Source organism: Ostrea edulis, chromosome 3 (genome assembly GCF_947568905.1).
Source record: "Ostrea edulis chromosome 3, xbOstEdul1.1, whole genome shotgun sequence".
In the NCBI taxonomy this organism is placed as follows: domain Eukaryota; kingdom Metazoa; phylum Mollusca; class Bivalvia; order Ostreida; family Ostreidae; genus Ostrea; species Ostrea edulis.
In genome coordinates, this window is record NC_079166.1 from 57,921,323 (window position 1) to 57,939,907 (window position 18,585).

The following is an 18,585-nucleotide window of genomic DNA, read 5'->3' on the forward strand; positions in this document are numbered from 1 at the left end:
TTGCCGTTAATGACAAGATTATCGAATATAAATAAAGATTGTTGCATAGAAATCAAGATTTGTATCATTGCAACGTTTTACTCGCCATACATATAGGTATCCAGAATATTCACAACAAATTTCAAGATTATATAACACTAATTTTTGAATAAATGGGCAAAACTGCAAGAGAAGTCAAAATGGATCAATATTGCAACGTGATCTTAAGCGACCCAAGCTTCATAGCAAGTTTCAGCTCGACATGTGACGGAGAAATGATAGAAACGGGAAACCACGAGCTGACGGACGGACGAACAGATATCGCTGTACCATAATATGTATCGTCTAACGATAGGTGTATACAATGACATCATGGTTAGCTAAATCTTAATATTGTTTTATTGTGGAAGTTGGACTTTCACTAATATGTAGTATTTGATGCATTCTTATGTTCAACAGTTCTAACCTGTCTTTAAAAGGATCTTTTGACATTTCACATGTACAATTTACGATAAATTAAAGACAAGACGTTTTGACATCATAGACAGCTGCTTCTTTAATCAAAATGGAAATATCCATATCTTGTAATCAGTCACCCATCAAATTGCTTTATTAAGCACCACTCTGATTCTATGCACAAGTGCTCTGAAGTTGAAATAAAAATGTGTTGGAGTTCCTCATTGACAATATCTTTGTTGATCTGGTCTTCCAACAGCCTATTAGAATCCCAATGGACATAAATAGTGCTCCTTTGTTAGCTGACCTTTTTCATATTCTCATGAAGCAGAGTTTATTCAAAAGCTTCTACACGAGAAGAAAAAATATCTTGCCGTGGCCTCCAACTCGACATATAGATATACCGACGACGTTTTATCTATTAAAAATAATCATTTTCATTCATATGTTGATGAGGCGGTCGCTGTAGCTAGAGAGTTCGGTCGTGAGTTCGAGCCTCTTTCGTGCCATGGCCGCGTCAAACATAAGACGTTAACATAAGTAGTGATTGCTCCTTCGCCAATCGATTGGCATTTAGAAGTGAAAATCATGGGTCTTTCGCGGGTATGTTAAGGCAGGTCATGCTTCATTTATGCACGTAAACTGCATAATTTTTAAAATCTGTCTTACACAGAGAGAGGGAGCTACTAACTCTTAAAAACTATTTTGGTTGTTTACATGAGAACATTTTGTATCACATTTTGTATAACAACATGACAAACATGCACTTTCGTATGACGTCATTGCATGACTGTTATAAATAGATCATGGAGGTACCCTAATAGAAAATGTAAAAGTAGCACATTATCCCAAGATTTAAATATTGGTTTAACTGGCGATAATGACAGTAAAATGCCCATAGTGTATCAGAATTACTGATAGAATCCTACCACTTTCAGTAAGAAATAATTATTGAACAGTTAAACACGAAACCATCTAGGCCTAGCCCATGTTTTACATTTTGCACTGATGCTATGCGGTTTTCTTTAAAAGTTTTCTAAAAGACGATTCTATCAGTAATTGCCGTGTACATTAGTTTATGACCTTTCACACGGTGTATAAAAAGTCTCTAAAAGTATGTGGCCTAATGTGCTACTTTTGCAGTTTTATTTCAGTGTGTAAATGGAATGTTTTCTCCGTTAAACAAAATTGTCAATGAATGATATCAACATACCTTCTTAATATCAATAAATTCTTAGCGTTTCACATATATATTCCATATATCCCATGTCATATATTTCAAATACTCCACATTTTGTTGATATTTGCATGGCACACATAAACAAATTCCTTGCATGTGTCAACGTCACTCGATATATAGTCGTGACGTCATCAGTTTACTTTCATATCGATCAGACAGAAATTACACAACAGCAGTATAGCATTTCGAATTTCGTTGGATCTTAGTAGCTGCATGGTTTATTTTATGCATAAATAAAACTTGAATAAAAAATAAAATCGGAATTTAATTGTGAGCCCTCTATTTTGATCAGGTAAATGAAAGGATATACTTCATTGGGGAGTTCAATTATATCATTTACATATTACAAAATCACACAAGAGTAATGAGATATTCACCTTTTCATGAAAAATAGTTGGATGTTGTTAAAGAATCTGTAGATGATGTAATATGCTTTTTCACAGGATACATATTTGGTATCATCAATGATTCGTTATGTGAAGCATTAGCTATGTTGATAAGTTACCACAACGAACACTATTTGAGTATATTGACCAGCGTTTGTACAGAACGCAGACATATGAGTGACGATTAATCTTCTTTCCACCGATCAGCTTTAACCGTATGTGACAGTTTTGATTTTTATTGCATTCTTTTTCACTCAATATAATTCATAGCCCTTAAATATTAAATTACTTTTACCTTCATTCCATTTAAGTATACTGCATTTCTCTATAATTATAAGTCTTAGTTCACCCTATTTGGTAAATACACGCTTTACACGTGTATGTTGTTTTGAAATCACCTATTTTAGCCATGTTTCCTAAAGTATGTTTGTTTTTGTAATATCTATTGGCTAAAGTTATTTTTGTTAGCAAATCAAAATCTGTCTTATAAATTTACATAGTCACTTTCACTGGTCATAGGTACTATAAAAGCCCAGTCAGTGGTAAATTCAAATCACTTTGGCAAGGGACAAAGAACCTAAAGGTTCGTCCTCTCTCTTTCTCTGATCTCTCTCTTTTTCTGAATAAAGCTTCAATAATCTGAGCACTTTTCACTATCTACTCACTGTTTTGGATCCCTTTATTCTCCTCCCTCTTATTATTTTTTTTTTTTAGACTTTACACTTGTATTTCATAGTAAGTTTCAAACTATTTATCTAAGTTACATTTTTGATATTTACATTTACAGCTTCAAGTTCATTTATCTAGTTCTTTTTAATATTTATTTGTTGTCTGTTATCATTTACATTCTTGGCCAAAATACAGCAATGGATTCTTTAAATCAATAAATTTATAAAACTTAACCTTTGTCTTTATTGAGGTGTTGAACATAATCAAGGAATCCAAATAATAAACCTGGGATAACTGGACCAGATACATTTAATCTGGTTCCCGTTACACGTATAATGATTTGTTAACTAATTTTTAGCAAAACAGCCCTATGTCACCATAATTGATTTACAGTAATAAAAATAATATTATCAATGATAGGGAACAATCATTATCAGAGTTCATATTTGCAAAACCGAACGGCGAACATGAGCATTGCTCAAAATAAGAAATCATTCAACATAACTGTTATATCATAAAGAGAATAAATAAATGGTTTTGCATGCCTTTGCTTCCAAAACCAAAACGAAAGTAAACAGTTTACAACCCAAAAAAATTACAAATGATTGAAATTAATCTGTATCTTCATTAGCATTTCTCTTAAAGTGCATACAACTTGCAAACGGTGGATATATACGACAACTAATACAAGATGGAATACGACTGTTTTGACAGTTCCAATTTAATTTCCCTGTTTTTAAAGTAATGAATTTCTCACTTTCTTGTTTACTCCCATTATCACAGTTTTTTTAAGATATAAAGTACCCACATACTTTTTCTAATTATGCACACCATCATAAACTCTTTTGTACCGTACTTTATCTATAGAAAAGGAACAACATGACATATTGCAATTAATAATTTTATTATGTACAGACATTGTTAAACGGCTGCAAGTCCTCCCTCTATTTTTTATCAGCGACCTACAAATGACAATCATGTTTTAGATCATTTGAGGAAATTCTTCATTGTCTGCTTTATGTTTATTTTCACAAGGTTTCTGCCTTTATTATAGGATTAAACATTATTTTTGAAGAATTTATCGATGTGTAAACTCTGGACATTTTACTCACAAACTGAATAAAAGTGCGAAGCACTTTTATGTTAAGTTTTTGAGTAAAATGTCCAGAGTTTACACATCCATAAATTCTTCAAAAAGAATGTTTGATTCTTATAATTCCAATTCGTTCCCTGCATTATCAACTTCAATAATTTGAATTCTTTCCCTGCACTATGTTGTTTGTATTCAAGCGCGTATGTATACATAGCGTTTTTGGATTTATTGATGTGTAAATTCTCGTTTAGATTTATCTTTGTCCAATCAAAACAATTGTAATAAATAACATTGGAATTATAATGTAAGAATTGATCTACTAATACAAACGCATAACCAAAATAAAAAACATTAGTGTATGATAGGGACAACATAAGAAACAATAGTGTAACGTCTCAATTTAAATGAAATATTAGCGTTAATCTTTCAATTCAAAAGTTTCTACCTGAAACTTCACAGATGAAGGTAAGTTTCGTAGAGCAGGAATTGTCGTCCCAGCGGCCGTTACCTCCCCAGTTCAATGTTCCGCAATGTTGATTTCCTTTGTAATTGTTCGGATTGTTTCTTGACCAGTTGGTGTACGACACTCTCTCTCCAGTAGTAATTGAACTCCACTGACCTTCCGCATGTTGGTCAGTATATCCAATCCATATGGATCCTATCACATTAACGATAAGTGTTATATATATATATATATATATATATATATATATATATATAAAGGTAGCATTGCATTTTTTAAAACAATTGTAGAGAAAATATTGCTATTAACGTTTTCTTATCTATACTTTTAAGAAACTAGTACTGAAACAAATATGTAGAATTGAAATTGTAAGTAAACAATTACAAACGTATAGTATTAGAAAACATTTTTCTATTCTAATTTAACATATTCATATTTATTAATGACAATCAGGAAGCTGAATGTTCAGAATATATTTCAATCAAAATATTGGGAATCACTGGGATTTCTGTTTTCAAATTAAGAAAGTCAACCTGTGGTGTACTTTGAAGATAACCAGTTGTTCTCATGCGCATTGTCGATGTGTACCAAATTTCCACCCTGACGTCGGCAGTACAACTACAATAATATAGTTATATGTATGTTTTTCATTACCGTACTCTTACATGCACGATCTCCTGTTACCAAAGGATTAAACAAAATATTCTTCATACTAAAGTCGTAAATATAGTCAAGGATGAAAAAAAAATCCAATTCCTAGAAATACAATGTAGGTGAAACAATGACACTTAATTTAAAGGTGATGTCATTACATGGTTCAAGAAAGACTGTAGCAATAAGATTTTCACTTTTCATTTATCGTTATGAACACAATACAGACCTGGGCTCCCATCCAATTCAGTTTCTGAGTAGAATGATAATACCAATGCTTATTGTATCTTAACCATTCCGCTCCTGGAAATAAAGTTCACACATTCAGAAATTGCCGTCAATGTTAAGCCAATGTATTTCAATAGGCAATGCTAGTAGGGAGTCGAGGGACCAGTTTCTGTCCCACTCCTTTCCAAAAAGAAGCTAATTATGATTCTGATTTTATTTTATTGCTATTATCTGGCAATGTCACTCATGTACGAAATGTTGCATGAATGTGATTCAACGCATTATAGGGATTAATGAAACTACAATCAATTACAGATATATGTGCATGCATTAGGTTTTTACGAACGAATCAGTGCACTTTAAAAGTTGTGAGATTTGGAAATTTTTCACTTTTCATTTTTAACCCCTGAATTTTATTTTATTGATGAATTACTTTATTATTATCATATCCTATTTTTTTTAATACAGGATGAAGTTTTTCTTTTTCCGTAAGACCCGGGTCCGACTTGGTCCTCGGTGGACCTTGCTAGTCGAAAGAGGTAACTAAATAAGGCGGTTTTTCGGATCAGACCGCAAAAGCCGATGCCTCGTGTCACAACAGGTGTGGTACTTACAAAGATGTCATCAGGATGTAAGGATATAATATACGGGCGTCATAAGTAAAGGAGTTGTAATCCATGTACATGTAGTATCTAGACATCATAGACAGACAGATAGATAGATAGATAATAGATAGATAGATAGATAGATAGACTTCTACTCATCTTACCAGAAACGGAATTGGTCATTCCCAAAATGCACACACTGAGCAATAAAACAAACATTTTCATCTCCATTTCTTCTGTTCTCGGTAACCTCTGCAATATACCAATACATTGTTCAAGTTAGCAATGTAGAAATAAAAAACCAAGTTGAATGCATGGATAAAAGAAGAATTTCTCGTGTGATTTTATCATTCAAAACATACATGTGGATACTGTTTAAATGCTAATGAATGGCTCCAACTTGGATGGAACTGATTGATTAATTAATCTGTTCGTGTGGTGCCCTTGATTCTGTAGTTGTGCTGCTAGCATGTATTCAGACTATAAACGTATGCTATGTATTCGTGCTATATCATCAAAATTAGCTCGTTTTAAAGGGTCAGTTACAAATATTGTATTATATTTTCAAGAAATATATCATGCACAATGCCTGTTTAATATATACGAATACAATAGATATGATATTGACACTGGGAACGCTGCCAGTGGAAAATTATTTATGTATTTTGTTTCACAATGCTGTTTGATTTTCATTTTCAATGTTTAAAACATGCGTTTAGTTGAAGTTTTTCTTTATTTCTGAATCGCTGACCGAACAAGAAAACTGGTTAAAAATCTTACAATATTTTCATCAAGAATCAAACAACTAATAATGTACATTTTCTACTCATTACACTATTCGAGACGACATAATTCTAAATTCCGGAGATTGAAAAAGTAGAGAGAGTTACATATTAATTGCAATTTCTAATTGAGGCTGACACCAGCACATTTTCACAGATATTTCTAACTGAGGCCGACACCATCATATTTATTTTCTTTGAAACCAAATAATGAGATTATCCAGATAAAGCTGGTATGGTGGGATTACTTAGTATTTATGTGTTGTTGAATGTATTTTCGACAAATCCCTGCTCCTCGTCTTGTACAATATTTTAAACATCGTGATGAAATTATCAAATTGGAGCCTTTCAGAATGCATATATAGTTTGGTGAGTAAATAAACAGGGGGTATCGGTGTTACGTACAAAATTCAAGCAGTTTAAAATCTACACAAGAATACATATAAGAGAGCAGAATTACTATTACATCTGTGTAAATCCAGTTGAATGTGTATATTGTAATTATGAAGAGGGAAAGGGATCAGAAGAAGAATCGAGAAAAATGTACATCTACCCTTTATTATAGAACAATCTAAACACCTGATAAAATGCAAATATTTAATTGATGTTTTATTTCACATCCGCGTTAACAATATACTACCAGATAAGGTTTCGTTTTACCATGTATATTTTTGTTATTGAACATGCATATTGAGTGGATAATGTTCTCGAACATTGGGAGTTATAATTTGATAAAGATACGAATTGGTTTCGATACTCCTAATACGGAAAGCGATATAATGATCACTTGTCTTACCTTGCTGTTTGCGTGGGAACTGTACTCCCAGAAGTGTAGTTTAAATGCTTCAAATGATAGTTTATATAATGACAAAAATGAAACAGCTTGAATAATAAAACGATAAATCGTATGATAAAGTGTTTATTAAAACACTGGTGGCAGTGGATAATAGTGTTGCTGCAAACCAAGATATTAATCTAAACCCACACAAGTACAATCATTAATAATTCTGATTTTATATCACATTGGACACTTTCTAATTCATTATAAATATTAACCCCCTCCCGCCTGACATACCCATAAATCTAAGTTGACTATTTATGAATAGACATATATAATCCATATTATGTCTAATAGCAAATTTGTATTTCACAAATTTTGAAATGATTCTATATCACGACAGATTTGAAATGTAGTCGTATTCTGATCGCTCTTCTCTCTACTTCATCAGAGATGGGATCTGGTGCCTTGGAGGAATACACGAGGGTTTGTTCAAATCCAAAGCAAATGGGTACTTTTCTCTTCGTAAAGAAAATTACAATGTTGATAAAAGCAAATAAAATAATAAAAACATGCTGACAATTGTCTTTTTTGAAAAATCAATTTAAGCTAACAATATGCTTAAACGAATTATTTTACAAGGAAATTATAATTGTAGCTGTAGCTTGAATTGTAATTAAGAATAGAGAGTTAACAAACCATTTAGTTTGGAACTGAAGTAAGACCACGTCTCGGAAAAGTGGTTCATAATATACCTTTATCTTAATAAGACATTTGAGGTCAAAGTTGAACTAAAATGATGTAAAACTTATACGGTACCAATTTTGATGCACCAGATGCGCATTTCGACAAATAATGTGTTTTAAGTGATGCTCAAGCCGAAATTTTGGAAATTCGAAATGACAATAAGCTTGTAAGAGCTAAAAGAAAAACCAGAGTGCCAAAAACTGGAGTCAAATTTGTCCAAGGATCAGATCTAGAGCTATGCATGAGGATATCTTTTAATTTAGAATTGATGACTGATGTAAGAGTATTTCTCACTGTATTTTAGCTCACCTGAACCAAATGAACATATCTGATGAGAACCTTCTGTCGGTCGTTGTTATCGTTAGCTTTTACACATTTTCATCTTCTTCAGAATCACTCGGTTAATTTCAACCAAAGTAGACATAAATCATCCTTGGGTGAAGAAAATATAAGTTTCTTCAAATGAAGGGTCAAACACCTTCAAAGTGGAGATAATCACAAAATGTAAAAATAGGGTGGTGCAATTTTAAAATCTTTTTAAAGAACAAGGCCAAACAAGTTCACATTTACATGACACCTTTTGGACATAGTGCAGATTCAAGTTTGTTAATTCATGGCCCCTGGGGTTGAGGTAGGCCACAATAGGTAAATAAAGCTTTACATGCAAATATATAGGAATTTTGGGGGGGAAATTTTGTCAAGAACAACTGGTCCACGCAAGTTCAAATTTAGATGGCAGCTTCTTGGCATAGTGCCTGTTTGAGTTTGTAGAAATAATGCCCATAGGGGGTAGGTTGGGACTACAATCGAGGATGAAAGTTTAACATGTGAATATGAAAAGTAAAAATAACGAGTGATCAATCTCATAACTCCTATAAGAAATACAAGATAGAGAGTTGGGCAAACTCTGACCCCTGGATATGCATGTACCAGGGGTAACATCACGTACCTAGGAGGAGTAAGGATTCCCCGTCGACCGGTCACACCTGCCATACGCACTATATCTTAATTAGGCAAACAGAGTAATCTTTAGTCAATATCAGTGTGCCAAGAACGGCCTAACAATCATAATGAGAGAAGTCAGACATCATTTGACCCAATGATAGGTTATATTGGCAAACTAGATTGTTATAACGACCATAGAATTTACAAAATACTGACTTTAAACAAGACCATTGAAATCTCTGCACCATCAACATTTTTGTCAGTAGCATGTCTCAATTTAAAAACTGATCATTAGCAGGACAAGTTCTTGCTTATCGAATTGGTTGAGAGATCTAAACACCATATTTATGTAGCAATATTCCATTATCACCTGCATAATATGGTGTTTATATATCTCAACTGATTCATTATGCAAAAGCTTGTTCTGCGTATAATCAGTTTTTAAATCAATGTAAGCTACTGGCAAACAAGTTGATGGTACAGGGATTTCAACAGTCTCGATTGAAGTCAACATTTCCCAAATTCTATGGTCGTTATAACGATCTAGTTCGTCGGTACAACCTATCGTTAGGTCGGGTGCTGTCGGACGTGTTTCATACCAATTGTTAAGCCGTTTTTGGCACACTGATTTTGACTACAGATGACTCCGTTTACCTGAACAGGATATAGGGCTCACGGCGGGTGTGACAGGTCGACAGGGGATGCTTACTCGTCCTAGGCACATGATCCCACCTCTGGTGTATCCAGGGGTCCGTGTTTGCCCAACTATCTATTTTGTATTGCTTGTAGGAATTATGAGATTGATCACTGTTCGTTATCTTCACCTTTCATGAAGATAATGGACTATTACTACATTAATATTGGAATTTGACGGTGGAGAACTTGAAACCATTCTGTTTGCCATAAAGTTGAATTGTTAGTTTGCCATTAATAACTATTTTCAATAAAATATCTAAGTATGAAGCAGAAGTGAACGACTCTGTGGTGTTCTTCTATTTCGAGATCACAGAGATATATTGAATTGACATATGAATTAAAAAGCATTATTGTTAATAAATAAAACGTCGTCCATATACAATATCTAAATGTTGCATTGAAGGCCACAGCAAGAGATGTTTTCTTCTCACGTAGAAGTTTTTGAATAAATTCTGCTTCATAAGGATATAAAAAACAGGTCAGCTAACAAAGAACCACACAGAATGCCCATAGGAATCCCAATAGACTGTTGGATTGATTGTTTTGATGTTTTTCGCCACATTCAATAATTTTTCAGTTATATAATGGTGCCCAGTTTTTGTTGGTGGAAGAGAGAATCCAGATACAATCTAACTGGGAAGAGACCACCGACCTTCCGAAAGTAGACTGGGAAACTTTCTCACTTACCGGCACGTGCGGGATTCGAACCTGCGCCGACCAGAGGTGAGAGGCCGGGTGATTATGAGCGCGATGCTCTAACCACTCGGCCACGGAGGCCCCTAGACAATTGGAAAACCTGATCACCAAAGACTACGAAGATAATTTCAATGAGGTACTCAATCTTATTTTTAATTTCAACTTCAGAGTATTTGTGCGTAGAATCAGAGGGGTGTTTAACAAAGAAATATTTTTGATAACTGATCACTAGATATGAATATTTTAGTTTTCCATTTTTGCTGAAGAAACAACTGTTTATGATGTCAAAAAGTCTAGTATTTAATTTATTGTAAGGAATTGTGTGAAGTACTTTGTGGTTTCAATTTTTAAAAATTCTTTAGAATTTTTCAGAATCCACATTTGTTTCATTGCACTTCTGGCATATGTAGTCGCACAGGACATTTGAAGTTTCTTCTTCATAGCTGTTAATATTTTCATGAGGAGCAAAAATAGAGGCTTGGTAGAACACTTACCGGATCCAGCAACATATCTCTGTAAGGATTTTTATGAAGTTCAGGAGTCCAGTATAGGTACAGGTAACTTATATATCCATCCGACCCATTGCCTGGGATATTAAATGTATCTAAAATTGGAGCATGGTTTTGATTTTTATTGTTTGAAAGGGCAGTTAGAGTATAGTTTTAATTACCAAAAGTGGAATTAATGCCAAGTTCGTTTAAAATACAGTTGTTATAACGAGCCTTACAAACAAACAATGTTGTTACAAGCTTTGTCAGCTGGAACCAAAACATATTTCTCATGTAACCTATCTAATTATTTTCTCACATCTGGTTTACTAAACACAGGATAGATAGTAAGTACTTTTATTTTGATGTGTCTAAACGAGATTTTGATATTCCTCTAATACTTTTAATCCAATCTGACAAATGTATCAAGTTCATCTTTTTCATATTTAGCCCATCGTCTGGCATAATCTTCGACATAATTCACAATTGCGATGAAGTTCTATCGCCAATTGAAAGGCCGAGGTTCTCTGTCTTTAGGACCTTTTAGAATAAGTGATTTAAAGTCCTCACTTCCAACAATAACAACTTCATCATTGATGACATGCCCAGCTGGACTATAGTTGAAAGAAGACGAAGAACAGGAACGTGTAGATGGATTAAGTATAAGATGGTCTATATGTAGGCATGAATGCTTTATGACGAATAATGTTGCTTATGTTGACGGTTTATATTCCTTTGTTAAAAAATCTTTAAATATCTGCCAAGATGACACAGGTGAGTGCTGTGGCTCCGTGGCCTCTATCTTGTTATATAGGTACCGATGCCCTGCTCTTTTAATCAAATGTATTTATAATTGTATTCGAAAAAACACGTTTGTCTTTAAATCCCTCATTTGACCATCACATTTCATTGCAACATTACATTTACGACAGAAATGAACTGTTTCTAAGATGATCTAACGTCACCACATGAACGACATTTTCCTTGCGTTCACAAAATGTCGGCCAAAAGTTCGAAGATTACTATTTGCCTCTTTCTTTACCCAGGACAAATTACAGATTCATTGAAATTAAATGTGTCCTGGTATGATGTATTCCAATGATCTCCAGGTTTTGATTACAATATAGATAATGGACTTTCTACGCTCCTGGCTACTTCCATCTGCTTCATTGAAACTATATAGTGCAATGTAGACACTCATAATATGAAATGAAGTATTGTTGTTTATAGACTGAAATGATTCAGTGCCGCTCCCCATGACAAATCATATCACTTCGGAACCAAATATATCATTTTATGAATGGGACAGCTGTATTTAAAACATACGATGAATAAGCTGTGCATCTTTTGAAATTACCAACAAACTAATAAACCTGTCTTTGGCTATTGGAGGGACTAAGGAAATAAGGTAGTTCAAGAAAAAACAAATACAAAACGAGAGTCATGTCCATTTCCATTATTTAAAACTATTTATGAAATTCAGGTATGCTATTGTATATGATTATGTAAACATCTCCTTTAATGATACCCATTTAGTTGTACATGTATAATGTCGCAGTTTGTGTGTATGCAGACCTGCTGCATACTATTATTATAAGTATTATATTTTACTATAAGTAAGCTTGTCGTATGTATACGATTTGTGATTTTGCATCTATTCTGTATATGGCTTAGATGTTTATATATTATGTTCACATATGTATTTATATATAAATATTAGTAGAGTAATAATTCATTAATTTAAATTTATATATTATATAATTAAGTATACCGCTTATTATGGCTAATAATTTATCTGTCATACAATTTCAGCAAGTACTAACTCACCACTTATTCCATTATGCATCTTTAGTTTTATACACATAATACATACTATCGAATAAGAATGATGGTGTCATATCGTGCTACGGTTAGTACTACGAACAGAAATATGGTACAGGGTCTTATGTGTAGCACCTGACGACGACATCAAGTCATGTTTTGGCACAATCAATATTTAAATAACAAGTAACTCTCTATCTACAGATTTTCTCTTTGGTGACCCTCACCTAATTCGTTCCTGCTTATAGTTTGGTTACTTCACATGTATGTGCATACTTACATCTTCAAATAAACATAACTCTTACACACTACTACTATATTACTGATTTTTAATATTCATTAAAGCAAACAACAACCCATTTTTTCTTTCCTGTTTTTAATTTTTAGTTACTCCTTTATTTTATTACGATTTATGACACATGACAACATATATATGTCCGGCCATCAAAAAATAGTATCACAGTCATCATATATTTTGGTACATGGTTATTTACATTTATCTATTTCTAAACCAAAGGACAACCCATATGTCCCGTACGGAGCATATGAATGCTCTTTCGACACACCTTAATTACACCATGTTGGTGCATTTGAGAGGTGTTGAAGCTTGAGGCTGGATCGCAATGAGATGGATAGTATTATATTTCATAAAACTGTCAACAATCCGTTAACGATAAATAGTTAACCAACCTACCAATATCAGACAAAGAAAAACAAATGCAAAACGAGAGTTATGCCTATTTCCGTCACATCAATGAAGTTAAAATTACTAGAAACTGGTTACTTATACTGAGAAAAACTATAGCCAGGTATTTCCCAGAATAAAAGTTATACTGTAGATTTCTAAATACACAATTCAGATAAAAGGAAAAATGTGTACCTGTATATCCATTTTGATGTCAAAATTCATCCATTTCCAAACCTGAAAAGTCCATGCGTAGGAAACTATGGAGTCGTATGTGTAGAAACCACGGACAGAACAACCAGCTGAACAAGATACAAGCTATACACGTACGCGTATATCATTTACGTGCTCTCCTCCCCTAAATTTGACTCCATACTGTGTAAGGAAATAGGCTATCATTTATATACATTACCGAAAAAAGAAACTGTAGTTTAGTAAATCTATTCAAGAATTCATATACAAAATATTATGTAGCATTATGTACGTAAAACTTATACGGTACCAATTTTGATGCACCAGATGCGTATTTCGACAAATAATGTCTCACCAGTGATGCTCAACCGAAATGTTTGAAATCCGAAAGAACTATGAAGTTTTAGAGCTAAATATAGCCAAAAACAGCGTGCCAAAAAATAATTCATATACAAATATTATGTAGCATTATGTATCTCATTATTCAAGATAATGCATTGTCTTTCAATTCGAACATGAAATCAAGGATTACGTCTGTTATAGTTAATACAAACATCTATTTGAAATAAGAGGGGGTGTAAAAACATTTCACAAGTATGATAGCGTGTATGACCGCCATTTGCACCGTTGCGTTCTTCACATCTACGACGCATTGAACAAATCAGGGTATGCAGATATACCTGGAGAATGTTCCGGCATGAGCAGAACAGTACGAATACTAGCGCGTCGAGGACGATGTTGGTCTCTTGCAATTTGTTCCTTATTGCACGTAGACTTATCCGTCGATGTCCAGGGAGGTTTCTAGGAATGTTTCTTGCTGTCAAAGAACCCGATTACGTCCGTATGCACGTATCTTGCCGACGTGACGTCACACGTGGGTGTCTTGTTCGTGTTTTGTTTGTTTCAATATATCACTGTCAATAAATGCAAGAAATTCGAATCGATTAATCGATAATCAAAGTAAGTCTTTTGTCAGTGCTCTAATTTTCATTGCACAATTTGTGTACAAAACATGTGTTTTTTCATTATTGATAGTTTTTAGATTCATGATTGATATGTTTTGATATATTCTTTCTTAGTTCTTGGCACATTGATTTTGACTACGGATAACCCCGTTTACCTGATCAAGATATACGGCTCACGGCGAGTGTCAGCGGTCAAGAGGAAATGCTTACTCCTCCTAGGCACCCGGTCTCACCTGTGATATATCCAGTGATCCATGTTTGCCCAATTCTCTATTTTGTATTGCTTATAGGAGTTATGAGATTGATAACTGCTCATTATCTTCAACTTTTATAAAGCTGATAACCCTTTTGGTACGTGGAATCATTTTAATTAGCAGGGTCAATGTTCGTGGGTAAGGAAAAAAATGTTGGTTCGTTGGGACGGAATTTCGTGGGTAAGCGATACGATGTCAATAGGAGGGATAACTCTATTGGGTTTTTAAAAATTTCGAGGACACCTAAGTTTGTGGGTAAGAGTGACCCACGAAATCCACGAACATCAATCTCCCACGAACAATGATGATTCCACAGTAATGCACTGCATGTCACGTGGTTTGCTATGAATTAAGATTTCTCAGAACGTTTTTGGAATAGAATACAATTACCGCTGACGTGTATTTCATATGCCTTTTTAGCCATTCCCTTGTCTTCATCAAAGTCTTCTTTTCCTAGCGTATTTTTAACACTAAATGTTCAAGATTAACTTTGATGTCAGATTGCTTTCCTACGAAAGCCGGATAGGCTCATTTTGAAAGAGTAAAAAAAAAAATTTAACTCGTTATAACAAGTTAATCATCTCGTTATAACGAGATAATTGTTTCGTTATAACGAGATAATTATTTCGTTATAACAAGTTAGTATCTCGTTATAGCGAGTTAGTATCTCGTTATAACTAGTTAAGTGTCTCGTTATAACAAGTTAGTATCTCGTTATAACGAGTTAATTATTTCGTTATAACGAGATAATTATCTCGTTATAACGAGTTAATTATCTCGTTATAACGAGATAGTACCTATGGAAATGTTATGGGCCTGTTCTTTCCAAAATTTAATTATAACGATTATGAATTAACAAAATCCGCAAAATTGAACATATCATTTTATGATAACTACATGTATTACATAACAATTTTATTCGTCGTGAAGATGACAAGAAAATGTTTATTTCTAGCTGCAAACAAATAAATAGGTGACGATATATTTTTTTTCTATTCAATAAAAATACTAATTTTCCATTGTCATGAATAAATTTAGATTTTATTGTTTTAATATACCACAATGGTTTGACAACATGTTCGAGCTAACTCGATATTTGAGCAACAAATCAGCCAGCCTAGATGTAGATTATTTCATTGAGAATATAGATATATTTATACTACTAATGCAAACACGTAGAAAGAGAGAGCTTCTCCCTTTTTAGCTCAAGTGAGGTTTTCTGATCACTTTTTGTCCGTCGTTCGTCTCTCCGTCTGTCTGTCAGTAAACTTTGTTTTTTACATTTTCAACTTCCTCTCCAGAACTGCTAGGCCAATTTGAACCAAACATGGCACAAAGCATCCTTGGGTAAAGAGATTTCAAGTTTGTTCTGATGAAGGGACAGGCCCCTTAAAGGGGGAGTAATCACGATAATAAAGATTGAATGAATCTAAAAATCTCTCAAGAACCAGTTGACCCGAAACTTTAAATCTAAATGAAAGCTTTCTGACATAGTGCAGATTCACGTTTTGCTAAAATTATGGCCCTCAGAAGTAAGGTGGGGGTCACAATAGGGAATCAAATTTTTACATGCGAATATATAGAGATAATATTTTAAAATATTCTTTCCAAGAACCACTGCGTCAGAAAAGTTGAAACTTGAAAGTTCCCTGATATAAAGTAGATTCTAATTTGTTCAAATCGTGGTCCCCGGGGTTAGGGTGGCGCCACAATACGGGATCAAAATTTACATTTAGATGTATAGGGAAACTTTTGAATAATTTTCTCAAGAACCACTGGGTCAAAAAAGTGGTAATTTACATGAAAGCTTCCTTACATAGAATAGATTCCAAATTGTTCAAACCATGGTCCCCGGGGTTTAGGATGGGAGTCACAATAGGGGGATCAAAGTTTTGTATGATGATATATTTAGGAAAAATCAATTCAACTCTCTTGAACTAGATATATTTAAGCTAGGTCTTTTATATTTTGTATATACATGTACATTCTTTATGGAAAGACCTTTCATGTGATGCCATGGTGTGTGATCTTATGACATTGACCCGGAAGTCTGACTTACTTTTAATAAAATTCTGACCTATACAATATATCCTGAACTATTCAAGATTGATCTTTCATATCTTATATACACATTTCTTATGGCAAGACCTTTCATTTCATATCATGTCATTTGATCTTGTGACATTGAACTCTTAGTTTTACCTACTTATTAGAAAACATAACCTATTAAGTAAATCCGGAACTATTCAGGTAGGGTTTTCATATTTTGTGTCTAGATTCTTTGGCAAGACCTTGTGGCACAATGGTGTTTGATCTTTTGACCTTGGAGTTTGACCTATGTTTGAAAAAAACTATTTAATATCTCCTGAACTATTTAAGATAGGGCTTTCATGTTTTGTATGTATACCTTGTTATACTTTGTTGTTTTACCTAATGACCTTGAACAACGGCAGGGCTAATATGGCCTCTAGGTGAGCGATGTGGCCCATTGGCCTCGTGTTTGACAGCGTACATTTCCCGTTAATTTTTACATTTAAAAACTATCTTTACAATCCAAAGTAAAATATATTGGGTTAAAATCTCCCTCTTTTCAAAGTAGTATCGACTGTTAAGGATGTAAGCTTGAACAAGTAAAGGTGGCGTGCGTTGACAGTCGCAACCCGCGGTAAGCCCATGTCTTAATCAGGCAATCGTCGTAACCCGTAGTCAAAGTAGTATATAAAGAACGTCCTCACAATTGACATGCACTGTAACTCGTCAGACAGCATTTTACTCTATGAATTGAACCCGTGAAGAGGAGGACGAACACTTGCTAACTCCCCCCCCCCACGACCGTTTACAATTTAAGATTGTGAAGGTTAAGGTTTGAGTAAAAGTCGTTCTTTACTTTGTGTGTGCGTGCGGGCTTTTCCTGCCCCCCATCCCCTCCAGGATTTTGAAGGTTGGGTTTATTTAGATTTTTAAATTTTTATGGATTTTTATTTATTTATTTATTTATCTCTTTGTGTATTTCTTTTGCTTGTAAAGAATTATAGACAATTGTGAAGTCAACTTCTCATAACACTGTTCTCCCCCTTACTTTGAAATACAGGGTTACGAGCCTGTAATGTCAATCCACCAATAAAGTAAACTATCACTGAAAAATATCAAAGTACGCGAAATACTAACTCGTTATAACGAGATAATTAAGTCGTTATAACGAGATAACTAACTCGTTATAACGAAATAACTATATGTAACTTGTTATAACGAGATAACTAACTCGTTATAATGAGATAACTAACTCGTTATAACGAGATACTAACTCGTTATAACGAGATAACCAACTCGTTATAACGAGATACTAACTCGTTATAACGAGTTATATTTTTTTTTCACTTTTCAAAAATGAGCCTATCCAGCTTTCGTACTTTCCCATCGCGTTAGGGAAGAAAATTGATGGCGTTTAAGAAACTCTTTTCTGCTCATCAGAAGATATTGAAAGATGGAAACATCTGTTTTCTATTTTCCGGAAAACGATGTATCCATATTATTCATAAGCATGTCATGACTACAAAATCAGCAGGTATGTAGTTTCTGGATTCCCATTGCCCTATACTATTCCTGATGCAATCACAAAATGAAACAAATACCGAACGTTACTCAAAACATGTCAACAACTTATAAATCAAATACTATGTAGAAGGCACTCACGAGAATACGGAGCTCAATTATGAAAAAAGGGGGGGGGATATGTTTTATTATTATTTATTTTTATCATAATTAT

At 33.8% G+C, this 18,585-nt stretch overlaps 1 protein-coding gene across 1 annotated transcript; it reads right to left on the reverse strand.

The window, feature by feature from the left end:
- Positions 1–3,615: 3,615 nt before the first annotated feature.
- LOC125674077 (lectin BRA-3-like) lies at positions 3,616–7,410 on the reverse strand. The gene is made up of 6 exons (XM_048911117.2): positions 7,349–7,410; positions 5,935–6,022; positions 5,167–5,240; positions 4,820–4,904; positions 4,269–4,481; positions 3,616–3,692 (listed from the first exon to the last, which is right to left on the reverse strand). The coding sequence occupies exons 2-6, from the start codon at positions 5,999–6,001 to the stop codon at positions 3,685–3,687; spliced, it is 447 nt and encodes a 148-aa protein (XP_048767074.1). The 5' UTR covers positions 6,002–6,022; positions 7,349–7,410; the 3' UTR covers positions 3,616–3,684.
- Between the last annotated feature and the right edge of the window lie 11,175 nt (positions 7,411–18,585).